The 25102-nt window shown below is 37.6% G+C and overlaps 1 protein-coding gene across 9 annotated transcripts in view; it reads left to right on the top strand.

Moving 5' to 3' along the window:
• PRUNE2 (prune homolog 2 with BCH domain) overlaps positions 1 to 25102 on the top strand; it is a 227602-nt gene that overhangs the window by 62283 nt on the left and 140217 nt on the right. For all 9 annotated transcript variants that reach the window (XM_033123649.1, XM_033123644.1, XM_033123652.1 and 6 more), the window contains exons 5-6: positions 6399 to 6551; positions 9073 to 9167. In XM_033123649.1, the coding sequence (XP_032979540.1) occupies positions 6399 to 6551; positions 9073 to 9167 (248 nt within the window). The remainder of the gene's footprint in view (positions 1 to 6398; positions 6552 to 9072; positions 9168 to 25102) is intronic.

Genomic DNA, 25102 nt, shown 5'->3' with positions numbered 1-25102 from the left:
TTGATTAATTTTTAAATGTTAACTTGCTCTTTAATTCCTACGAAATCCTTATCTGGTCACTACACACTATTCTATTAAATATTGCTAATTTGATTTGGGACTAGTTTAACACACTTTTTCCCACCTGTGTTTATGAGAAAGATTTGCCTCAAATTCTTCTTTCTTGTAATGTCCCTGTCGAGTATTGGTGTCAAGATTATACTGGATTCAGAAAATAATTCGAGAAGTGTTCTTTTTTAAAAATTATTTGGTAGAATTTGTGTAAAATTAGTATAGTTCTTTCTTAAATGTTTGGAACTATGGATATTAAACTCTGGATTCATTTTTAAATAAAAATAGAAACATCCATATTTTCAACTTCTTTTCCTTCTAGTTTTGGCAAGTTAAGTTTTTCCAGAGGTGTCCACTCCCTCTAAATTTTAAAACCTATTCAAATAAAGTTGTGCTTATCTTTTAGTGTCAGTAAAACCTGTAGTATGTCACTGTTTTATTCTTAATACTGGTAAGTTATGCCTTCTCTCAGTCTTCTCTTTTCTCTCTTGATAGTTTCCAAAACTCTTTATATTACTTTTTTCAAGGAGTCAACTTTTAGTTTCGTAAACTTTCTTTCTTTTATTTCCTATGACTTTAAATTTTGTTCTTATCTTTATTAGATCCTTCTACATTTTTTAGTTGAATTTTCTGTGTTTTTCTTAACATCTTATGCTTTTGAGGGTATAAAATTTCCCAGAGCACAGCTGTAGTTGTATCCCATAAGATTAAATGTCATATGTCCTTTACCATTCAATTAAAATATATTCTAATTTACATTGTGATTTCTTCTTTTACCATCAGTTATTTGGAAGGGCATTGTTTAGTTTTCAGACATTTGGGAATTTTCTAGTTTTTGTTTTATTATGATTTCAGACTATTTTTTATGGTGGCTACAGAATGTAACTCTCTGATTGCAGTGTTTTCAAATTTGTTGATTTGATTGATGCTTCAACAGATGGCCAATTTTGGTCAATGTTTCATTTGCAGTAGAAAGGAAAGCATAACCTACCATTGTTGATAGCAATGTTCAATATGTCAGGTCGTTTTTTACTCATGTTGCTCAAATATTCTACATGTTTCAGATTTTTTTCTTCTTGTTCTTAGAGTTGCTGAGGGAGATGTGTTAAAGTTTCCCACTGCATATTTTTCTCTTTATCCAGTTTTGTCAATTTTTTGCTTTATATATTTAGGAGCTATATTATTAGTGCATATAATTATTAGTGCATATAAATGTAGGATTGATGTATCTTTCTGAGGGTTGACCCTTTACTACTAATAATAAAAATTTGTCTTAATCTCAAGTAATTCTTTTTGTCTTATAGTCTACTTTGATGTTAGTGTATTATATCAACGTTATATATTTTTTCTATCCTTTTACTTTTAGTCTTTAAATATTATTATAGTTAAGGTATGCTCTTGTAAACAGTATATTGTAGCTATTAAAATTCATTTTGATCACTTTTGTATTTAAATTGAAGTACTTTGCCTCTTGTTTTACTTTGGTAGAAAACACATTACATTAAATGTACCATCAACCACTTTTAATTGTACAGTTCAGCAGTGTTAAGTATATATGCATTGTTGTGCAACAGATCTCTAGTACTTTTTCATGTTGCTGTTCTGAAACTTTATACCCACTAAACATTAATTGTCTCTTTACATTTACTGTAATTGCTCTTACATTTGGGTTTTGCTATTTGTTTTCAACTTGTCTCACATTATCCCCCTTTCCTCTCATTTCTTTACTGTGCTCATGCTAAATAAGGATTTTTGCTATTACATTTCCCCCCATTAGGTTGTTAGTTATAAATTCTTTTTAAAACTTCTTTCAGTAGTTACAATAAAAATTATAATATACAATTAAAACCTCATAAAAACTGACATCTTAACCAGTTCCCTGATAATCCAAGGACCTTTGAACAATTTATCTCTACTTAGTCCCTTCTGCAATTTGTTATCATTGAAATGCATTTTAATTATACATATATTTTAAACTCCATAGAGATTATAATTGTACAGTGAATATTGATTTTTTTCCCACATTTTTGCACTCTCCAACTTTCTTCTTTCCATTTTGCATTTTTTTTTGCTTTCATCTGTAATAATTTTCCTCTACTTTTACTATTTCTTTTAGTGTAGGTCTTTTTAACAAATACTTCCAGTTTATTTTTCTGAAAATGTCTTTATCTTTTCTTCATTTTTTTATACTCGTATGTTTTCATTTAGTATAGAATTCTGGATCAACAATTATTTAGCACTTTGAAGATATAACCCCATTGTCTTCTGACTTTCATCCTTTTAAATGAGGTTAGCTCTCAGTTTTGTTGTTGTTCCCTTGACAATATGTCTTTTTACTCTGATTAATTTAAATTATTTTTTCTCTGTAATTTTATCCATTTTGTCATGTGCCTTGAGATTATTTTCTTTGCATTTATCCTGATTTGGGTTCATAGTTTATCTTAAATATTAGAGTATTATTTCTCATTCACTTTGAAAAATGATTGGCCATTTACTTTTCATATATTATTTAAGTCCCTCCTAGCCAATGGGAACTCCTATTACATATATGTTAGAACTTTTCTCCATGTTCCCCATGTCTCTTATTCTCTTCTCGATCTATTTTTTATCTGTTTTTCTCTCCATGCTTCATATGACTATTTTCTTCTCAAATATTTTCCAGTTTACTAATATTTTCTTCAGTGTGTCTAATCTGTTCTTAAACGCATTTTTGAGTTCTTAAATTGTTATTAAATTTACAGTTTTAAATTTTCTTTTGAATATTTTATTTATAGATTCTAATTCTCTACTGTAATTCACCAGTTAATTTTTTTATTCCCTTTTGTTCTGTTTCCATTCTTTTCCTTATGAGTTTTTTCCTCTGGAGTGTCTAGTCATTTGGTCATATTTTCATTATGTCTGGTAATTTTTTATTGGTTGCTGAATATCATATATAAAAAATATAGAGATGATGAGGCTATGTATGATGAAATTCTTTTGCTGTACACAGGATTTACTTTCATACCTTAAAGGCAGAAGAGACTCAGATCAACTTAATCTGTTCTGTGTTTGAACTGATTCAAATCAGGATCTCAGTCTTCATGCAGACCGCTTTATTTATTTATTTATTTATTTATTTATTTATTTATTTATTTATTAGTTTCAGGTGTACAAAGCAGTGCAATAGTTAAACATTTACACCCTTCACAAAGTGATACCCACCCCCGCAATATACCACCCCTCTGACATCATATATAGCTGCTACGATACCATTGACTATATCTCCCTGATACCCATCTGGTACCCTACATAATGTTTACATTATTGATCATATTCCCCATACTGTATTTCATATCCTTGTGACTATATTGTGACTATTAATTTGTGCTTTCTAATCCCTTCTCTAGTTTTACTTCACCCTTCTATAGCAGCAGTCCACAAACTTTTTCTGTATAGGGCCAGATAGTAAATATTTCAGGCTTTGCAAGCCTGTGCTCTCTGTTTAAACTACCTTATCCTGTCATTGAAGTACAAAAGGATCCAAAAGCAATATGTAAAGTAATGGGTGTGGTTGTGTTCCAATAATACTTTATTTGTAAAAACATGCAGTGGGCCGGCTTTGCCCTGCAGACCATAGTATTTCCAGCTGTTGTTCCAGGATTTAGCTCTCGACAGGTCCCACTTAAAAACTTGGGTTGTTTAACCAAGATTCCTTCTCTGTGGTGAGCCCTAGACTCCAATTTTTGTCCCCCTACCCCTGTGAAACTACTGTTAGATGTGCTAACCTTCTCAGCTCATTGGCTACAACTTATGAATTAGCAAATATTGTGAGGGGAAAAGCAACACCAAACATTGAGGTGACCTCTATGCACTTACCTTCTCTTCAGGATCTTAGATTCTAAAATAGTCACCTGGGTAACTGATACCATCACAGGTGTTTTTTTTTGTATTTTCCTGTTTTTGAATCTAGCTTTTTTCTTTATTCTTGGTACAAGTAGTTTATTCTCGCCAGAAGCAGATGAAGATCTTTCTGAAATTCAGATTCACCATTGCCTTAACAAAGAATTGAAAACTCCCTGTCCTCTGTCCCTGCTTCTCTTCCTGGGGGCTGGGAAACCCTGCATCAAGAGGTCACTTAAAAAAAAAAAAAAAAGAAGAATCTTTGGGGGAAACTGCCCCTAAAATCCTTTATATATAGAAAACTTTGCTCAAGGAGACTTGTTCCTTCCAGAATGGTGTTACTGCAGTTGAAATGCAAGATGAAGAGCTATTTTCTTAATGGGATGTAGCGATGGGCATAGCTCTGTGCCCACTATATTCTGGCAGGACTTCGTGTATATTTTAACTTAAGAAATAATGCAAAACAAGAGAAAATATTACTTTGGATTTTATGTCAGAAATTGTCAGACCAAAGGGTATACTCAGAATTCAACTGGCTACTCCCCATCTTTAAAATGATAATTTGTATTGAATCTGTTCAATTTTCTGCCTGCTGACTGTTACTTCCTTAGTTCTCGTCTGGAACAGCCTTCTAAGGAATCCTTCTGGTATGCCTTGTCTAATTCATTCTCTACACGGTTGCCAGAGTGATTCTTATAGAACATAAATTTGACAATGTTACCTCCCCCTGTGTAAAACTCTTTAAGGACGCCCTATTTCCTTTTGACTATAAAAGGCAAACTTTAAGGTGGCTTGTTAAGGTCCTTTCTGACCTGGCCTGTGTCTACCTCTCTAACCTAATTTCTCAACATTTTCTCCCTAAAAATATACTATCTAGCTCTAATTAATTGCTCTCCGTTCCTTGTACTGGCCAATTCCTCTCCCACCTCGGTGCCTTTGCATGTGATCTGCCTGAGCTGTGATCTCCCTGTTGCCTTGCTTTTGCCATCAGTCCCTAGTTATCATTCAAGCTTCCTCTTAGGTACTGTCTCTAGGAAACCTTTCCCAGGAAAAGGAAACCTAAATTCTGGCCTAGATTCAGAGTAGTATTTATTTCCCCATTAATATCTTTTTATCCCCTTTCTGTTGAAAAGTTGTGTGTTTACTTATCTGTAGCTGCTAAACTCCTATGAGCTTCAAGGGACAAGGCTATCTCTATTTCAGTCTTGAATCTTTAGCCTCTAGTACAGTGCCTGGTCTATAGTAGATGCTGAATAGTTATTTGCTGAAGGAATGAATGAGTGAAATGCTTTAAATATATTTGGCAATATTTACTTTTCATTGTAATGTTTACATTCATTGATTCTCAGTATGGTCTTATAAGCTGGGAAAGTAGTGTTATTTCTGTTTTAAAATTGGGCAAATGGGAACAGAGAGGTCAGATGACTTACTTGGGGGTTTCTAGAATGTTTTACTGGTGAATGTACATCTAATCTCTAGATTCTGTAGGTCTCAGGGTAGGTGCCAAGATTGTATATCAGTTTTCGAAACACTCCATTTCTCCTACATTTTTACCTCTTTCTTTCTTTATTTCCACCCCCCCTCCCATGATTATCATTAAGGCCACACCGAAAGCTAGAGAGATGGTGACACTTTGATTAATCAATAGATTTGGGATTTTTAGGGAGATTAATCATTGATTATCAAGTGAAACTTCTCTTTCCTCCATAATTCCATGTTATTCTGATGCAGGGGAAGGGGATGTGACAGGTAGTGACTCCTTCCTTTCAAGGCGAAAATTCCAGGAGTTATTGAGAGGTTGGTCATTCATATATTGGCAAATTACTTTGTATTGAAACCTATGTTTTAGACCCAGCTTGTGAATTTTTATAATTAGATAATAGTAAATAGCTTCAAAACTGTGTGGTGCCTGAAAGATTGGGAATAGATTCCAGGTTCACCACCTTGTCAGATTCCTTTGCTGCTGACAGTGGGATTATATAATTTAGTTGTTTAACGGAGGAAGTTCATATGTGAAATCAGGAATGTGATGAGTGGGACCAATTTTCTCTGTGAAATATTGAAGGGAAATATTAAATAACATTTAATGTTTTTCATACTTTACCATTAACTTCCATTCTGAAATAATTTAACAGCAACATATATCATTTTTGTAAGGCTATACATTTTGGGGGGCAAGCTATACATTTTGCTCCTTTATCCAATAGCTCTGTGCCATAGAGTGTACTGTAGTCAGTTAACTTGTAGAGTTTAAGAGCTGGAGAATAATGAGGCAGGGCTGATGGTATCTGAAAGATTTTCTAAAAATTGCCTCTTGAATGCTACACTTGTGGAGGCCCTTGGTGCACAAGGGCCACAAGAAACTGGAAGCGAAAGCATAGATCGAGAGGCCAGAAAATATTGCTTTTCCTGGCCCCCTTCTTGGCTTGGCTGGAAAGTTTAAGGATGTTTTTATTCATGCCTTTCAGGTAGCATCCTTTTCAAGTACATGACCATGGAATCCGAGAAGATCTCAGAGAAGCAGGAGGAAATTCTTTCTATCCTGGAAGAAAAATTTCCTAGCTTGCCTCCAAGAGAGGACATTATCAACGTCCTGCAGGAGAGCCAATTCAGTGCCCAGGGTGAGTGACTGTCCCCCAGCTCGGCCACAGCTCCCACGTATGGCTGACAGGTGGTATGAAGTGTTGCCAGGCCCCAGAAGGTGAATTTGCTTGTGCCTTTGCTTTCTTCCCTATTCGTGCCTGTGAAAGATTTTCAGGCACGTAATGTTGGCTCACCTGGAAGCAGAGAGCGTGGACCGCAGACTCTCCTGTGAGGCCTTCGTGCCTGGATATGTGGTTAATTCACGCGTCTAACGCACACCTCATATGCGTCATGACATGAGATCTCTGTGCTGAGAGGGTTCTGTTTTGAGAATGTGGCAGGAGCAATGGCAAACACAAAGGGATTTCACAAATCAATTAATTTTAGAAAAAAATAAGGGAGGAGACAGCTAAGCAGACGAAATTATTCTCCAAGTCTAGGCTTTATCAAGACAATTGATTTCTTGGATCAATTGTTTTATAATAATAATAAATAGCTATAATTCATTGAGTGCCTAATCTACACAAGGTTCTGATGGGAGAACTTTGCTAAAGTTATGGATTCTCACTAAATCCTCACGACAACACTGTCAGGTGCTATTATTATCCCCACTTTCCAGATGAGAACAATAAAGCGGAGAGAGGCATCTGCATTCCCCTCATCACACACACGCTGAAAAGTAGTGAGGCCAGGATTTAAACCCAGACAATCTATCTTTAAGGTGCAAAGCATTCTCCCTTAGCATGGAATCCTCTGGGGACAGAGCCTGAGCCAAGACAGTTTATTTGAGAGGTGACCCCAGGAATTACCGATCGGGGATGGAGTGCATAATCAAGCAAGTTCACTTCCATAGGAAACCAGGCCTTCATCCCACTAGGGAACTCTGGGAAAGAGTGTAAAATTGCATGTCAGGGTCACCCCACCCGAAGGGTGCAGTGGTGTGTTGGAACTTGTTCATCAGAGCTCTAAGAGCTGATTATTAAATTTTCAGGAATTTTGTGAGTTGGTTGACATTGGCTTTGCAGTTTGACATCATCCACAAGAAATATTGACACCAGAGTAATAGGCAAACACTACAAATCAGGTTTTTGTGCTGGCTGTTCAACACTTAACCAGCATCCCACTGGAATATTGAAGGCTACTTAATCCCGGGGCTGTTAGTTCTCCTCGAGTGGGCTCTGGTGGCCAGAGAAAGACTTCAGGAAAAGAGATGCAAGTGTTGACGGTTGAGCACCATTCTGAGGCTCACTGTGATGGGGACATCTAAGGAAATGTGTGTGGGGCACTGCACATCTGCCACCCCTTCGATACAGATGCTCGTGTGTGGATGTACGGATGTATAAAGCTGCGTGAGGGTATGTCACTCATTTTCGAAACTAAACGAAAATTTGAATATCACAGTATGTTCTATAAATCATTTTATGTTGTAGTATGCTAGAATGTGGCCTTTCAATCTTTGAGTCAAAGAAAAATGTTTAGTAGCTATCTGTTTGCCCAGACTGCTGTGATTGTGCTTTAAGTTGGGAGGGCAAGTGGTGTCTTAACACGCATCTGGGATGGCTATGTGTGCTTTCCTGGGCTTTGTTATGGGTCTTCTTCCCAAGAGGATAGGCCTCCTCGGGTATAATAACCTAGGGTGAGAATTAAATGTCAAGCCAGACCCTTTCCTGTTTTTTGGACATAGATTTTATTGAAGTACATTGATCAGCTGACTAAAACTATGCAGTTCTGGATAATTTCACCATTCTGGATTTTTACTCCCATCATTTAAGTAATTCAATAGCTTCTCTTACGAGAGTCTATTATAAGGGCCACCAACTTAATTATGACAATTTTATGGGTCATGTTGCATTTTTAATAAAATTATACAAGAAAACAAGGGGGCTCACGTAAATGTAGCCTATATGCAAATTTTGGCCTCGTTAGGTATTATTTGGCTCAGTTGTGTGGTTATGCTAGTTTTTCTTCATTTGCCCACCTCCCCCCGTTCCATTCTCTGTTCTTATCAGCTCTGGGCCTCCAGAGGCCGACCCCTAAGTATTTAATCTTCTGGGCTCCCTGAAGATTACAGGCTTCTGGTAGGTTTTGGTCAACGGGAAGAGTAGCAATACATGGAGCGTGGGGGTTGAGGGAAGGAGAAGAGAGAGACTAGTATTTCTTCCCTGCTCCCTTCCTGATTTGGTGTGCTAGGTCTCTGGCAGACCCTCTCTGCAGGTCTAGATCTCTGTTTCCTTCCCTTGTCCCTTTGCTAGTCTTTGGATGCTCACCATCTTTTATTCAGTCTCTCAGTCCTGCCCACATTTCTGTAAGTGTCCTGCCATTACAGAATCTTTTGGATTATAAGGGGTGAATTATTTTTCCTGCTGGGATCTTACCTGATGCAAATATTGTTACTAATGTGATTTTTGCCTTAATATGTTTGTGTTTATTATGGATAAAAGCAACCTTAGAGGGGAAAATATTGAAATTTGCAGAGTAAATTATTTAAATAATCATCTGTTGATATTACCCCAAAAAGTTCCCCAAGTTTAACTTGCTGTTCTTCCCTCTCATCCACAGGTTTAAGTATCGAACAGAGAATGCTAAAGGACCTAAAGGAACTGTCAGATGGAGAAATAAAAGTGGCCATTAGTACTGTAAACATGACCCTTGAGGTAAGGGAGGGAAGGCATTTTTGGCAATAATGGATTTTACTCAATTGCAGTTTGGGCAACTGGAAGACAGTTTTCTCTACCACATTGGTCAGTGTTAATCTTTTGCAGTTTGGGCAACTGGAAGAGTTTTCTCTACCACATTGGTCACTATTAATCTTCTTTGGGATATATTTGATTAGGAATGCAGTTTATTATTTTGGGTGAAAACACTATGCTAAGTCAATGATAACTGTCAAACCTGGATTCTCAAGATGAATGCTGTTTGACTCATCTCAGTAAGACAGTACCTAAAACACACTCACGTGTGTGTGTGTGTGTGTGTGTGTGTGTGTATGTATAACCTGTTTGATAGCAAAGATTATATTATATGTGATTGGATTCACTCTTGGTTTTTTTGTTTGTTTTGTTTTGTTTTTTGTGCACCACTCTGCATTGCTCAGAGAACTTTTCTAAGAAAACAAGTGTACTTTGGCCTTTGTAAGCTGTTTGGATGTGTGTCATTTTGGTAATCAATGGTGACAACTCAAGTATTAATAAGACCCTCCTTCCAATCCTTTAAACGCATGCTACTCTTTTCTTTGTGTGTTTCCTTAGCAAATTATCTTTTGTCCACTTTGGGACTTTTCAATGACTTGTATGTGAATCTTAATTAACCTACGTAAGGCGAATTATATTTTACAAAGGCACATTTGTGCTGTGCAGAAGTGTGCATATTTCTTCACTGTTATATTGCCTTGATCAAGCTATCAATCTTTGAGGCACCAAGCTCTCAAGTCGTATTTATGGAGATAAAAATTGCATTATAGGACTTTGTCTTTTGGTTTTTAGAATTCTATATTGCTATACTTTTTTTTTTCTCATGGTAATAGTGACTTATCAATATGTATATTTCTAGGGAATAAAAGGCATGCATATGGGTGTCCATACCTCAGAAAACCCAAGAGCAAACCAGGCTGTTTTTTTTCTGAGATTTCTTTGTAAAATATATTCCCAGTTGATTGGCATATAATTCAGCTCATAGATCCATATGAGTACCAGGAGGCAGACTGTTGTCACTAACTGTAATCACACTTGGTGGTCCTATAGTATCTCATAGTTTGCAGAGCACATTCTTATTGTTTGTGGAACTCTACTGTTTTACTGGACTTTCAAATTGATAAATGTTCCATATAATTAAGGGTTGATGTGATTCAATGCAAGAAATATATGCAATTTGAGATGTAGTAACTAGATAATCACCTTCAATTAGAAATTTGTTTTGTGTCTAAAAATCCAAGGAAAACGTGGATCTTGCAAGGGTCAGTAGCTCTGAGAATCATTTCTCCTAGTTCACGCCTTAGGGTTTTCTTTTTCTTTTCCCCCTCTCCTGTCTCTCATTTAGTGGCATCTTATTATGTTTTAAATGCCTCGTTTGGAATTCCTCTCTAAATTAACATAGCACATCTTATAATTGCTTAGGGAAATGTCTGTAGTTAGCAAATTACTTCAAGACTATTGTCATTATTATTATAGACTTACCGTAGCTTTATTGTACCTTCATTTATATTATAGGTCTATACAAATGACTTTGTCAGATATATTAAACTGTAAATGTTCATCAAGCTGAATAAGTGATAAAATTATCATTGTAAACTTGACAGTAATTTACATGGAGATCCAGTAATTAATCAGGCAGTTAAGTACATCTTTGGAAGCACTATATAATCTTCTGGGAAGAGGGAGAAAGACATCTGTACATATAAAGAAGGGTACACAGATTAAACTCTAATCAGCTGAATGATAACTTTTCAGTTGTGCATAATGGAGATATTAAAGATGACTGAGAAATGGCAAAGGATTTTAGGAACTGTCTATATCTTCTTTGAAAGAGAACATGTGTATTATTTAATCAATTTGCCAGTTGGAAAAATGCACAAGTTAAGGCAAAGTTTGGTTTTCTCCATAGATCATCCCATAAGACAATGGCATTTCCCCAGTCCTTACTCATACTTGATTATATTTCAGCATTCCTTTCCCATTCCCTTGGACATTTTTAAAATAGTGACAGAATCCACACTATCTTATTTGGTGTGTTTTGGAACTGTTGTCTAATTGTCCTTTAGATCTAAATACGTTCTCAAAGAAATAGTCTTAGTTCCTGTGACTTTCAAAATCTCAAAAGCATGGTCAGCACCTAGCTACTTCATGATGATGCTTATAAATTCTCCATTTTTTTATAACTGCTTTCTGAACTCTTGCAAAATTTAGTCTAAATGACCAACTTAGGACTTACACTATATTATATCCTCCACTAATTTTGAACTTGTTTCATATATTTGATCATGGTGAGATGATATTTTAAGTTAATTGAGAGTAATGATCTTTAACTTCTATCATCCTTTAATTTCTTGGCACAGTGCGAGGTTGGGCATATAACAAGTACTTGGTAAATACAAATACAGAGGGTGCCAAAAATACGTATACACATTTTAAGGAAGGAAAAAGCTGTATTAAAATTGTAATACTCAGTATATACCGATAGCAAAAGATGAAAACAAGTCATGTGTATACACGTTTTTGGCACACACCCCTTCTTCCCCACCCCCCCGTACTTAGTGCATAGTGTCCCTTTGATATCTGATTTTTATTTCCTTTTGAATTTAAATAAACAGCTAGGAAAGCAAAACTACCTACCTGTACATCCAAAGCAATCTGCTTTGTTTCCTCCCAAACAGTTTCTTCCAGATAACTATGGCTCAAGGCTGAGATAAGTTATGTAAAATAGGGAGGACGTATTTGTAGATAGTACTGCTTATCCAGCTGTCCAAAAATGGATCTGATGGCTTTGCAAAATAGTTAGCTGTTATCACTGGAAGGAATCACCAAGAGGTTCTGTAGCATGTCAGGGAAAAGAGAAAGGATTCTTTACATTTTCAATGGTCCTCTGCAATGCTGCAATTCCTCAGTTGTATGTGTTATGGTCTTCATTTGCATAGTGACCCAGTTAATTTTCTTGGGTGGAAATATTGAAAAAATTAGAAGAATTTGTCTCCTTGCAACATATACAGCATGTCGTTCAGATAGAACCACTGATTTGGGAGGTAAAATTCATTGACTTTGACAGATGGGTTAACTCCGGCCCTCTATGTTATAGGGAGAAAGCTACTACTAAACCCATTGTCTCTCATTTTTATTGTAGCATACATCACAAATGATAGTTGTAATCTAATCAAAGTTATAGAAGTTATTGAAAGATCTATCATAGAAAACAAACAATTATAATACAGAGTTTCAATGCTTTGCTCAGTATATGAGCTCAGAATGAATATGACTTTGAGGAACAATGAATAAAAAATGGCCTTATCAGATGCATGGCCAGAGGGGTCGCCTTTCTTGCAGAGAGGACTTGGAAGCTAGGACCATGGAAAAGACACCGCAGTCCCATTTTGCATGGCCTTAGGGTCATTCTGAGCCTGAATATAGCACATACCCTGTGGGGTATATACACCACATATTGGAATCCATTCACTTCATTGAATGTCATTGTACCTGATCCTTTGTGCCCTTTACATTGTGCCCTTTGATTGTCAGAAGAGAATAGCCAAACCAATCCTAAGAAAAAATAACAAGGCTGGAAATATCACACTCCCTGATTTCAATTTATATTATAAAACAACAATAATCAAATAGCATAGTATTGACAGAAAAACAGACACAGAGACCAATGGCATAGAATTGAGAACCCAGAAAGAAACCCACAGATAATTTTTGACAACAGAGCAAAAATATACAGTGGAGAAAAGACAGCCTCTTCAATAAATGGTACTGGGAAAATTGGAAAGCCATGTGCAAAAGATGGAAATTAGACTACTATCTGTCACCATGTACCAAAATTAACTCAAAATGGATCAAAGACCTAAACATAAGACCTGAAACATTAAACTGCATAGAAGAAAACATCAGTACTAAACTTATGGACCTTGTGTTCAAAGAAGATTTTATGAATTTGGCCTCAAAGGCAAGGGATGTAAAAGCTAAAATAAATTAATGGGACTATAGCAAACTAAAAAGCTTCTACACAGCAAAAGAAACCATCAGCAAAATAAAGAGGGAACCATCCGAATGGGAGAAGATACTTGCAAACAGCACCTCCAATAAGGGGCTAATATCCAAAAATATATAATGAACACATATAACTCAACAACAACAAACCAAACAATCCAATTAAAAAATGGACAGAGTACCTGAACAGACACTTCTCCCAAGAAGACAAACTGCCAACAGATACATGAAAAAATGCTCAACCTCACTAGCTATTAGGGAAATGCAAATCAAAACCACAATGAGATACCACCTCATATCTGTTAAAATGGCTATTACCAACAAGATAAGTGATAACAAATGTTGGAGTAAAAGGAACCCTCATACACTGCTGCTGGGCATGTAAATTGGTACAGCCACTATGGAAAAAAGTATGGTGGTTTCTCAAGAAATTAAGAATAGATTTACCATATGACCCAGCAACCCCTCTTTTGGGTATCTACCCCAAAAAATCTGAAAACATTTATCCATAGAGATGTATGTACTCCTGTGTTCATTGCAGCATTATTCGTTGAGCAAAACATGGAAACAACCAAAGTGTCCTTCAACAGAGGATTGGATAAAGAAGATGTGGTTCATATATACAACGGGATATTACGCGGCCATAAGAAAAGATGAAATACTGGCACTTGCGACAACATGGATGGATCTTGAGATTATCATGCTGAGTGAAATAAGTCAGACAGAAAAAGCTGAGAACTGTATGATTTCACTCATATGTGGGATATAAAACTGAAAGCAACAAATTAATAAAACAAATAAAGGAAGCAAAAACTCATAAACACAACAACAGTTTAATGGTTACGAGAGGGAAAGGGAGGGGGTGGGTAGTAGAAGAGGGAAAGGGGGTCAAATATACAGTGATGGAAGGAGAACTGACTCTGGGTGGTGAACACACAATGCAATATATAAATGAAATATTATAGAAGTGTTACTCTTGAAGCATGTATAATTTTACTAACCAGTATCATCCCGATAAATTTAATAAAATTTTTTTAAAAAGAGAGAACAATGAAGAGAGAGTACCTCATAGAATAACTCAATGTGAGACTCTTGTGGCTCTGTAATTCAAGCATTTCTCTGATTCTTATTTGGAAGTAGTCACTAATGTGGAATCTTTGAACTGTTATTTAGTCTATACATGTGTTATTGCTGAATAAAAGAAAACTTAACCGGAATCTAAAAAACGAAGAAGAGAAACACAGCAGGCTTGAATCTGTTTCAGCTCTTCTTTTTAGTGGTGGAACCAGTAGAGAGAAATAAAAGCTGCACAAAACAAAATCCGTGTTAAAAACAAAAAAAGTATAAAAATTAAAAAAATAAAGTCTTAATCAGGAAACAGAGAATTGATCAAAGCATATGCTTAACTGGAAAAAACTCTGCCTTTATTCTTTTGCCAGCAGGATGAAATGGTGATTTTATATCCTGGGCCTAGTTTACTCTCTAGTAAAGCAGTATATTAAGATTTCAGGGGAAGGGGAAAATCTTTTCATTCTAATGAGGTACCACTGAAGCAACCGAGGTTGCTCATGGCAGGGCCACATTAATAGTTCCCTGGCGAACACCAATTACTACTATAGCTGCTTTAAACATCCTCGAAGGACTGTAAGTCGTTAGCATCTTTCCTCAGGAAGAGCAATAACCAGGTACTGACTTGATCACTTTTTATTATGATCGATCACATTATGATTTATTCCTGCATATATACTGTATCAGTTTGCTCAGGCTGCCATAATAAAGTACCGCAAACTGTGTGACTTAAACAACAGAAATGTATTGTTTTACAGTTCTGGAGGCTAGAAGTTGAAGCTTTGGTATTGGTAGGATGGGTTCCTTCTGAGGGCTAGGAGGGAGAATCTGTTCCATACCTCTAGCCTAGTTTCTGGTGGTTTGCTGGCAACCTTTCGCGTTCCTTGGCTTGTAGAAGCATCACCCCGATCTCTGCCTTTGTCTTCACATCATCCCTAGGCATGTCTTTGTGTCCAAATTTCCCTTTTTTATATGGACACAAGTCGTATTGGATTAGGACTCACCCAAATGACCTCATCTTAACTAATTACATCTGCAATGACCCTATTTCCAAATAAGGTCACATTCTGAGATGCTAGAAGTTAGGACTTCAATATATAAATTTGGGGGACACAATTCAACCCATAACATATACTAGTCATAAAAGTAGTCATTTTCCAGACAACTTAAAAGAATAGAAACTTATAATAAGACTGTCTGAATGAACCTGTTGTCTGCTAAGCACATTTCATCTGTTGCTTCCCCATGTTTTTATTTCAACGCAGTTCCTTTAAATGAGAAACAATGGGGATTTTCAACTCTTGAAATTTTGTCTCCTTTATTTGAAGTTGCAGTCTGAGTGAATTATTCAGGCCTGTTTTTTCTCCAGGGCTTTACTGTGCTTTCAGCTGGGGGCCTCTTCATGACCAGACACTCTGCTATTTGAAACCTGGAATAGAGCACATGAGATGCATTCTGGTAAAGTGACTCAGACTGCTAACTCATTCTGCCCTGTAGAGATTACCAGCCCAGCTGCACCTTGGAACACTGCAGAGGGAAAAATACCAACATTTTCTCTTAGCATTCGGAGCACATACAGATCAGAATGAATTCCTGAGATCACTGTTAAACTCCTCCCTAACAAAAGGAAACATTTCCTCAGGCCATAGCGAAGCATGGTTGAACCATTGTAGCTGTTGATTTAAGACTGATCAAACCAGTCTGGAATCTGGTTTACTAATTTTAATCACCAAATATGATTTCTCATTGTTTGTGCTTAGAATTTTTTAGAGTTCAGGATGAGGTACCCCTAGAGTACTTATCTACATTGTTTTGTCATAGAATGCACAGTAATATTTTGGGGAAGCATATATTATTTTTGCTTAGCATATTCTTCAAAATGCCAAACCCTTACACTGAGGGTGATTTTTCAAAGCCATCTGGCCAACCAGTGGAAATAATGTGCAACCTCTCCTCCAGGGTCTCAATCATAAATGCTTCCATTTCCTTTTTGGTCCAGGTCTGCCAACTCCTTGCTAAGAAGGAGTTAATATTTGATGATGCGCTCTCATTGTGTACCAAGCATTATCTCATTTAATCCTCCAAGCCACCCTATGAGGTAGAGGTTCTATGATTACTCCTGCATTGGCTAAGGTAGCTCTAGCATCTGTAACAGACAAACCCTCAAATCTCAGAGATTCAGCACAAAAGTTGTTATTTTTCGCTTGTGCAGCAATCTAATTTGGTGTTCCTGAGTGGGTGACCAGGGGTGATTCAGAGACCATCTTTCAACACATGGCTCCTAAGATTGCCTGGGGGCATCTCCATCCTCTCTGCCAAGAGCAAGAAGAGCTTGGAGGGCCAAAGGTGGGAGCTTTTATGGCTCTAATCTGAACATAGCATGCATTGCTTCTGCTCACATTTCATTGGCTCAGTCACATGGTCGCATCTAACTGTTCTTCTAACCATACTTCTCTTTCAAAGGCCATTTATTTCCCTAAATGGTACAAAATACCTCAATACAGCTTTTCTAGTTCTCATTCTGCAGTAATAATGAGATAAATGGTGATCCAAAGTTTAGAGATCACTATGCATTGTGCATTCTTTGGCATAGGGTAGTGCCCTGGTCTTCTCTCCTTCTTCCCTGAAACACTGATAAAAATGCATTTGCATGGAGGAGGTGGAAAGGGGAAGCACAGAAAACACTGAGCCTGCCCCATGCATAAACTCTCCTCAGGGCCCAGAAATCCCCACTGACTTCGCTGGGCAACTGTGCAGTGGGAAAGAAATAATGAGATTAGATACAATGAGGACATGACCTTGTCTAGAGGCTGCAGGGGATTTAAGTGACACAGGCCTCAAAAATGGCTGTTTAGCTTGGTGCTGGAAGGAAGAAAGCTGTGGCAGGAGCTGTATGCCATCCTAGGAAGCCCAAATGTGGCTGATATGTAGTAAATGACAGGGTTTGAGTCAGTGTGCCTTTTAATGGTATTTTTCTTGCTGCATCTCTAGTGGAGAATGACTTTATGTGATTTAAATTTGTATACAAACATGAGCGTGCATTATTCATTGCCAGTCCCCCATTTCATTACATCTCCACCCCAACATGCTTGTGTACCTGCTTTTGCACCAAGGGCATGGAACAAAACGGAGCTGCAATACCCCAGGCTAGGATTCCTGAGGTCATGTGTTGCGTCCACTTTGCTCCCTTCTCATTGCCTCCTCCTCACAATAAAATGGTGCTTCAGTTACATACTGCTGTGTAGCAAGCCATGCCCAGAACCTAGAGGCTTAAAATCAGACATTATCTCTTATAATTCTATTGGCTTATTGGGTTCAGCTAGGCAGTTCTTGCTCAGTTTCTTACGCAGTTGCAATCCAAGGATGTCAACTGTGAGCTCAGTTGGGCCTGTCATCTGGCTTGGATTTCTCACAGCATGACACTTAGGTTGAGAGAGAGAGAGAGAGAGAGAGAGAGAGAGAGAGAGAGAGAGAGAGAGAGAGAGAGAGAGAGAGAGAGAGAGACAAAGAGAGAGAGAGAGAGACAAAGAGAGAGAGAGAGAGGGAGAGAGAGAGCCACATGAGCAAGCTTTCTAAAAGACTAAGATGGAAGGTGCACATCTTGTGACCCAACTTGAAATGTCTCAGAATATCACTTCCACCATATTCTATTGTTCATGCAAGTCTCTAAGATCAGCCCAGATTAATGATAAGGGGAAGCAGGAGTGCTGTGCTGGCAAATGTGTAACAATGGGCTCTCTGAAAAAAGAAATGTGATACTGATACACATGGTACTGATATAAAGGACATACAGCACACAATTTACGAATAATATACACTTATTATTGTAAATTATATACAATCATTGAATCTCACAGAATGAATCAGTTGATTTTTGTGCAACTCTCGCATTGCATTGATGCATGAGTGTAGTTCCAACAATAATGTAGTTGATATTTTTGTTTTCCTTAATCAGAAATGAAGCAAAACGAAGACTCTTGTCAGAACTTCACCTGTTTATCAACCACATCAATGACTTCTTTGCTGAATTAAAGAATAGTTTTCAAATACTAGAAGAACATGTCCTCAGGAACTTTTTTTGTGTGCTATTCACCTGATGGATTGCACAAAAGTGGATTGTGTTCAGCCTACATAATTAACTTTTTCTCCATTACTTTCTTAAGTCTAGACCAGGCAAATTTTGTCAGTAAAGAGTCAGATAGTAAATATTTAGATTTTCTGGTCTAAGAAGCAAAATTGAAGATTTTATGTAGGAATTTAAATAACAACTCTTTGAAAGTGTTTAGCTTATGGGCCATACTGAAACAGGCAGTAGTTTCCTACACCCGCTCTAGATAATCAATAAAACTATAAAACAAGCTTTAAAAGTAGGTGGGGCCACCCTGAAGCTAGAGATAACAGCTCATATGTACGTTACCCGAACAGCATTGAATAATTAATTAGTCTTTATGGTCTTTCCTATTTGGATACAAACCATCACAACCACCACTGTGCTGGAGACTCTGGCCCTTGCCCTAGAATCCTTGTCTTCCCCATTCTGCTCATTTCTGTTCAGCTGGACACACAGAGCTTGCTCTTTCCAAATGCAACCTAGATTGTTATCACTTTCCTCCTAAGCTTCAGCCATCATGAGCTGTACTAATGAGTTCTGATAACACTCTGGACCACATGATGGACTTCCCGTATCACTTTTATCACTCCCCATCTTTCCTTTCCTTAGTAGATTTATACAGCTTTTCCCTTTTCCATATGTCCATCTGCTCCTTTCCAGAAACCCTGCTCTTTTCTTCACTGCCACTTCTCCTGCCTGGGTATTATCACACTTCCTTCTAGTAACTTCCATAATACATATTTGTAATTAAAAACCAATAAAAAGTCTTTTCATATGCCATCAAATTGCCTAAGGCTCTCCATTCAGATATTGTATTTCTAGAATCTCTGTTACCTTATTTGGGGACCTCTCCCTTAAATTTACAATCACCTTTGGGGAAATGGACATATTATCAGAAGGCATTTTGAATACATTCATGTATTACTGCATCTTATAGAAATAAAAATTGTATATTTCTAGACCTTCAAAAGTAATAAGGCAATTCTGTTTTATTGAAATCCTTTAGTAGGAAAGGTAAGTCGACCCTTTTCTTGTGAAAGAAATACAGTATCAATGCCCACCTTTCTGAGAAATGAGCTCCATGATATGGTAGAAATCAGTATCTGTCATTATTGCCCTTTATTAAATGTTGGTATTTGGAAAGCTAATAAGTAGGCTTTGGTTCTAGTCATTTTCATCATCCCATAAGATGACAGAAAAACCAGAAAACAGCCTGTTAATTCATTCTCAACTTCAACATTGCTGAGGGAATTAAGAAATAGCATTTTACAAAACATGTCTGTGACAATATGAACTTTTTTCATAGCTCACTATCTAATTCTCTTCTGCATCTTTCTTTATGAGAAGGAAACCCTCAGGACATAGTGATATGCTAGAATGACTGCTCTTTCACTCTGTAAATACATTTTTTAAGTGTACTATAATGTCATTTCGATGGTTTAATTTCTGGAAGGATTTACCTAATTAAATTTTTAGGAATGTGCTCAGGACAGTTTTAGCTGCCTGGTGTTGCTTTTAATAGCAGCTGTTGCTTACCTTTTCTCTAGTTTATTTTCTCTCTTTCCTGCTTTCTGAGTTATTGTGCTGATTTGGAGACCTGACCTTGGTTTAAATTAGTTTGTCTGTAATGCTCATGTGAATTATATGCAATATTTTAATAGTTAATTACTACATTGTATCAACTTGTCATAGAAAAACAGGCTGTGAAACCACAGGAAATTTGTTATCTTTTTGTGACAGAGAAATCTCTACAAAAGAGAAACAGTGGAGTGTGATTGTGTGAGAGTTCCCCCTTCCTACCCATTTAGGTAAATGCTAAATTGGTTCCCTAAGTTACAAGGAGTCTTTTTTTTGTACACACTGAGATGAAATCATACATTTATACTAAATAGCCAGTGGCAATTCAGAGAAATAATAAGACTCAAACAAAGGAATAATTTAGGGTAGCTACTTTCTAGAATAGACATCTTTTTTGTTGTTTCTTAATCAACAGTGATATCTAAGGTTGGCTCTGCTTAGTCTGTTAGAAAAGAGTTAGTTGTTATACGTAGGTGGTGTCGCCTAGTGGTGGAAAAAGGAAAACAGATAAGACGCTAGATTAGCATTTGGTTAATTTATTATTGTCTTTTTGATTCCTTCAAAACAATACTATAATGCTCATTGTATTTGTAGCACAATGCTAGTTGATACCTTGAATAATTCAAAATTTAAAAATAAATATAATAGTAGGCAATAATTCACTGAGTGTTTATTATGTACCATACATTTTATTCTAATTTTCTCAGTGAACCTCCATGACTACCCTTTGAAATAGGTCTATTATTATTTTCTTCTTAGAAATGAACTGTAAAAGTCTTCTGGAAAAGGCAGTTCATGACATTAAGTATTTGTGACTATGTTTTGCTTTCCGACATTTTAGACTAGAATTCTTTTCATGATACCATTATGAAATCTAATTTTCAGTTTCTTCGCAAATGTCCATGCCAGGCATACCTGTGGGTGACTATTGTTCTGGCCTTTACGAATGTTTTTTATTTATCCCAAATCAAACAGCCATCTTGTACCCTGCCCAAGCAGCCGAAACAATGAGACTCCCAACCTATACTACAGTCATTCACATCATTGGCTTAGCCTACAGCCAGCCCATCAGATTGGCTGATGTGTCGTCCTTGGTACACTAGGGATGAAGAGGAGAGCTTGGAGGCATACATTCATTTTATCCATCCACTTCATCACCTGTTAACATGGTCATTTGTCATCAAACATTAATTTAGTAGCTACCATGTGCCGAAATATGGACTAGGTACTGCAATGCAACGGTTTCAGTCCTCCCTAAGCTTAGGAATGATTGGTAATTCTAGTTGGCTTTGATGGGCCAATATAGGATAACGGAATGTCTGACTCAATAGCTCTGGGGTGGGGCCAGAGAACTTTTGTCTATTAAGTTCCCTGAGATGACGCTCCTACTGGTACAGAGACCACACTTTGAGTATCACCATCTTAGAGCCTTTCAAGTCTGGTCCCAACTTGTGTCTACATATACACCAGTACTGAGGACGGGAACTGGCATTCATTAAGTACCTACTACGTTCCCAGCACTGTGATAGGTGCTTTATGTTAGTTATCTTTTAAAATCCTGACACTTCACTTATGAAGTAGGCAGTTATTGTATCTATTTTACAGGTGATTAAACTGAGACTCAGAGAGAGAGAGAGAGATAGAGAGAGAGAGAGAGAGAGAGATAGAGAGAGAGAGAGAGAGAGAAAACAAACTACCTCCAACCACAGAATAGAAATTCTAACCCAGGGATGTCTGATTTCAAAGTCCTTAGTTTTTCCCCATTGTTCTGTGTTGGATCACAGAAGAATAAGCTAATAGTTACCACGAATGATTACCTAGTCTATGTTTTTCTGGAACTGCCAAATTAGCTGGCTGTGGACTTAATTCAGGAATTCAGGTATGAGAGATAAAAAAAGCCTATGTTTCAGTTACCTATTGCTGTATAACAGACCACAACAAATCTTATTGGCTTCAAAAGAACAATTTAATATTTCTCATGATTCTACGGGTCTTGCCTGAGCTCACTCATGTGGCTGTAGACAGTTCGTAGCACTGCTGGGGCTGGTTAATCTCAGGTGGCCTCACCCATATGGATGGGGCCTCAGGTGCTAAGGTTGGAACGAATAGCCGCTGGGTGGCTGGGCCTCTCTCTCCTCTTTCACCCCAAGCTTCTTCACTTGAAAGCAGATGCTGACTAAGATGGCAGAAGCAAGGATTTTGGGGACTCACAAGTCTCACTAGGTCATGCCACATTCTTTTGGTCAAATGAACCCTAAGGCCAACCCAGACAAATAGTGAGGAAAGAGACCACCTCCAGATGGAAGGAGCTGGAAATAATTTGTGGCCATTTAAAATCCACTAGCACCTCCAAACAGGATTGTCTCTTTGTTATCTAGTTTCTTGTGTAGTTGTAACTTTTTCATGGTTTCAGTTGTCTTGAATTTTATGCATATAAAGACCATCCTATCACATGTTTCAAACCTATTAGAAGAGTCACGTTACCAATGAGCGCTGGGAGAACACAGTGATAAAATGAAGTTTCTCTTGACTGATCCAACTGATAAATCTTGCCCCCTGGGATGGGACCTGACCTCCAGAGCTTCAATATTTTCCTTGTAGGGTTATAGGTCTTCAGAAGTAGAGAAGGTTTTTATGAACTATTTTTAAATGTTTATAAATATTTACTTTGAACTTGTAAGATTTCACAGTGGTAGAAAATTATAGAATAAAAAGACACTTGGATGACCAGTGTAGAAATGTTCATTCTCAGCTCTTAAGGAATAGAAAACTGGGAAAGTTCATATTTTGTGTATGGCATCATGTAGTTTGAAAAATAATATTTGCACACCTTAAGGTAATATATTTATAATGAGATAGTATCAGTCCCAGCAGGAAAAGATGGGCCATTCAGTTAGGATAATTGGAGGAAGGCCTAATAATGTGAGCCGTTTTGTTAGGGGAAGTCAGAGTGAGGGTTAACTGCAAAGAAGACAGTAGTATCCCAGGAGTTGCCACCCGAAGCCTGAGAGGAAAGAAGGAAGTTTCTAGAACTTGGAAAGGGAAGGTTGAAAGTAGAGGTCTACCTAGAGAGGAGCCTTTTGGTCAAGGAATGGCCATGGTCAAGGTGACCCCAAACAGAAGGAAACAGAAGAATAAACCATCTGCCTTCACTCTCCTTCTTCCTTCTCAGCACCTGTTGGGGCTTTTCATTGGCTGAAACCAACAGGAAACCAGAGGCTAGAAGAGGTTCCCAATATTGTCCATACAGTCATTGTGCTATGGTGGAGAGCAGAGTGAAGGAGGGTGGAAAGTAGCTCTGCAGGGACAAAAGGAAGACAACTCGCAGAGGGATGTTCAATTAGAAGGTTCAGCTGAAGCATCAAGGCAATACATAACCCTTCCCAAAGTGATGTGTGAGACTATGATACTACATTTTCAAAATCTTGTTATACAGCTTTTATGCTTCTCATCATCCTAGAGGGAATAAAGGGGTTAACATTTAGAAATAGCAGAGAGATTTTGAGATGTGTGTGTCCCGGGTAATTAAGGGGGAGAAGGCATCAGTCCTTCACCTCAAGTTGGGCAATGGGTTCTAGAAGGCCCATTCAGAGAGACTCCTGACTACTCTCTTCTTGAGTTGCTCTTACCACATTTTCAGTACAGGAAGAAAGTGGCAAGAAATATTCTGTATCATATTAAATGATTTGATATGTGCCCCTTTCAGTTTGGGGGACACAGTGGACATGGGTTTCACTTTTGCGTAAAAACTCTAAAGGGTGAGAAATGTGCTGACTGGCTGTGTTGAAAGTGGGGCATAGAATCGGTGGTTGCACGGAGCAGCCTACACCCCAAGAAAATTGTCGCAGTAGTGGATGCAGGAATGTGTATGATAAACCAGACCTGGCCATGTGCGCTCGAGAGCCAGCGTGCATTTTTCATAGCTCCTGCCCAACAGGGCTGACTTGAAATGAAAACAAAGCAGATCTCAGCTGAGAGAAGCTGGAGGCAGAGCGTGCTCCCTCAGGGGTGGGGAAATGAGGAATAGAAATGGATTCCAATTGTCCAGGAGAGCCAGGAAGAAAGGAGATGGGAGCTCCGACAGATCCAGGCAGAGCCCATGAAGATAACCCGCCTGTGAAGAGCAGAGAGCTCTGATAGTATTTAGATACTCCAATAGTCAAGGAATAACTTTCCTTCTCCTCTGACCTCATTTTACTTTCCTGTGCCCCAACCAAAAAGGGGTCTAAAACTAGAGTTAGCAAGGTGAATGAGGAGGAAAAGGGACAGGTAGGGAAAATATGAAGAGATCACACTCCCTGCCACCAGCAACGGGCCTCATTGGGGGAGGGTAGAAGCTTGACTCTGTAAAAGACGGCAGTTTTGATTACTCAACTGAGACTTCACTTTGTGAATGTGAAGTTTTGTGAATGCCTGAGAAGCTTTGTTATGTAAGAGTCTAGAAAAACCGTGGAGTTTACCTGATTTTTCACATAGTATCAGGGCAAGAACTAGCCCAGTAGCATGCTTCTACAGTTGCACTTTATGAGTCCTGCCTGTTCTACATGTCTGTATATACCTATAGAGAAACAGGAATTACTGTTTCCTCTAAACTAAGGAAGGTGGTCTCGTCCCTTCCCTCATTTCATATGTTCCTCCATGCCAGGTATTTGATCCTTTGGGAATTCCTTCTTCTTAAAAATCTTCTCCATTTTCACTATATGAGAGTATGTTGGCAGTTAGATGGAGAAAGCAGTGAAGGAGGGAGCAAACAACATGTTTTTGCTTATGTTTCTATTTCCTAAGGATATCCCTGTGCCTTCAACATTTTGGTTATGTGAACCTGAAATGAAGTGATTTGAAACTGAACCATACTTGACAGGAAAGTATGTCAATGTCGGCATGAATATTAAAAGCTAACATGTCCTGGACCAACTTTTGTGGCATATTTCAAGCACATTATATAAAGGGGGGGGGGGCTTTCTTCTTTGAAAGAGCAAGAATACACTGTTAGAACTTTATAATTATTCGTATATATATTTTTTGCAGACAGATTTAAAGTACATGAAAATTTCTCTTTTGTATTCAATTAAAGTTTATTTACAAATTTGAACTTTTTATATTCATCCATTTGTTTGACATCAGTTTTTCGATATTT

This window comes from Rhinolophus ferrumequinum, chromosome 12 (assembly GCF_004115265.2).
Source record: "Rhinolophus ferrumequinum isolate MPI-CBG mRhiFer1 chromosome 12, mRhiFer1_v1.p, whole genome shotgun sequence".
In the NCBI taxonomy this organism is placed as follows: Eukaryota; Metazoa; Chordata; class Mammalia; order Chiroptera; family Rhinolophidae; genus Rhinolophus; species Rhinolophus ferrumequinum.
The sequence above is the reverse complement of the archived record's forward strand: the minus strand, read 5'-3'. Positions and strand labels throughout refer to the sequence as shown.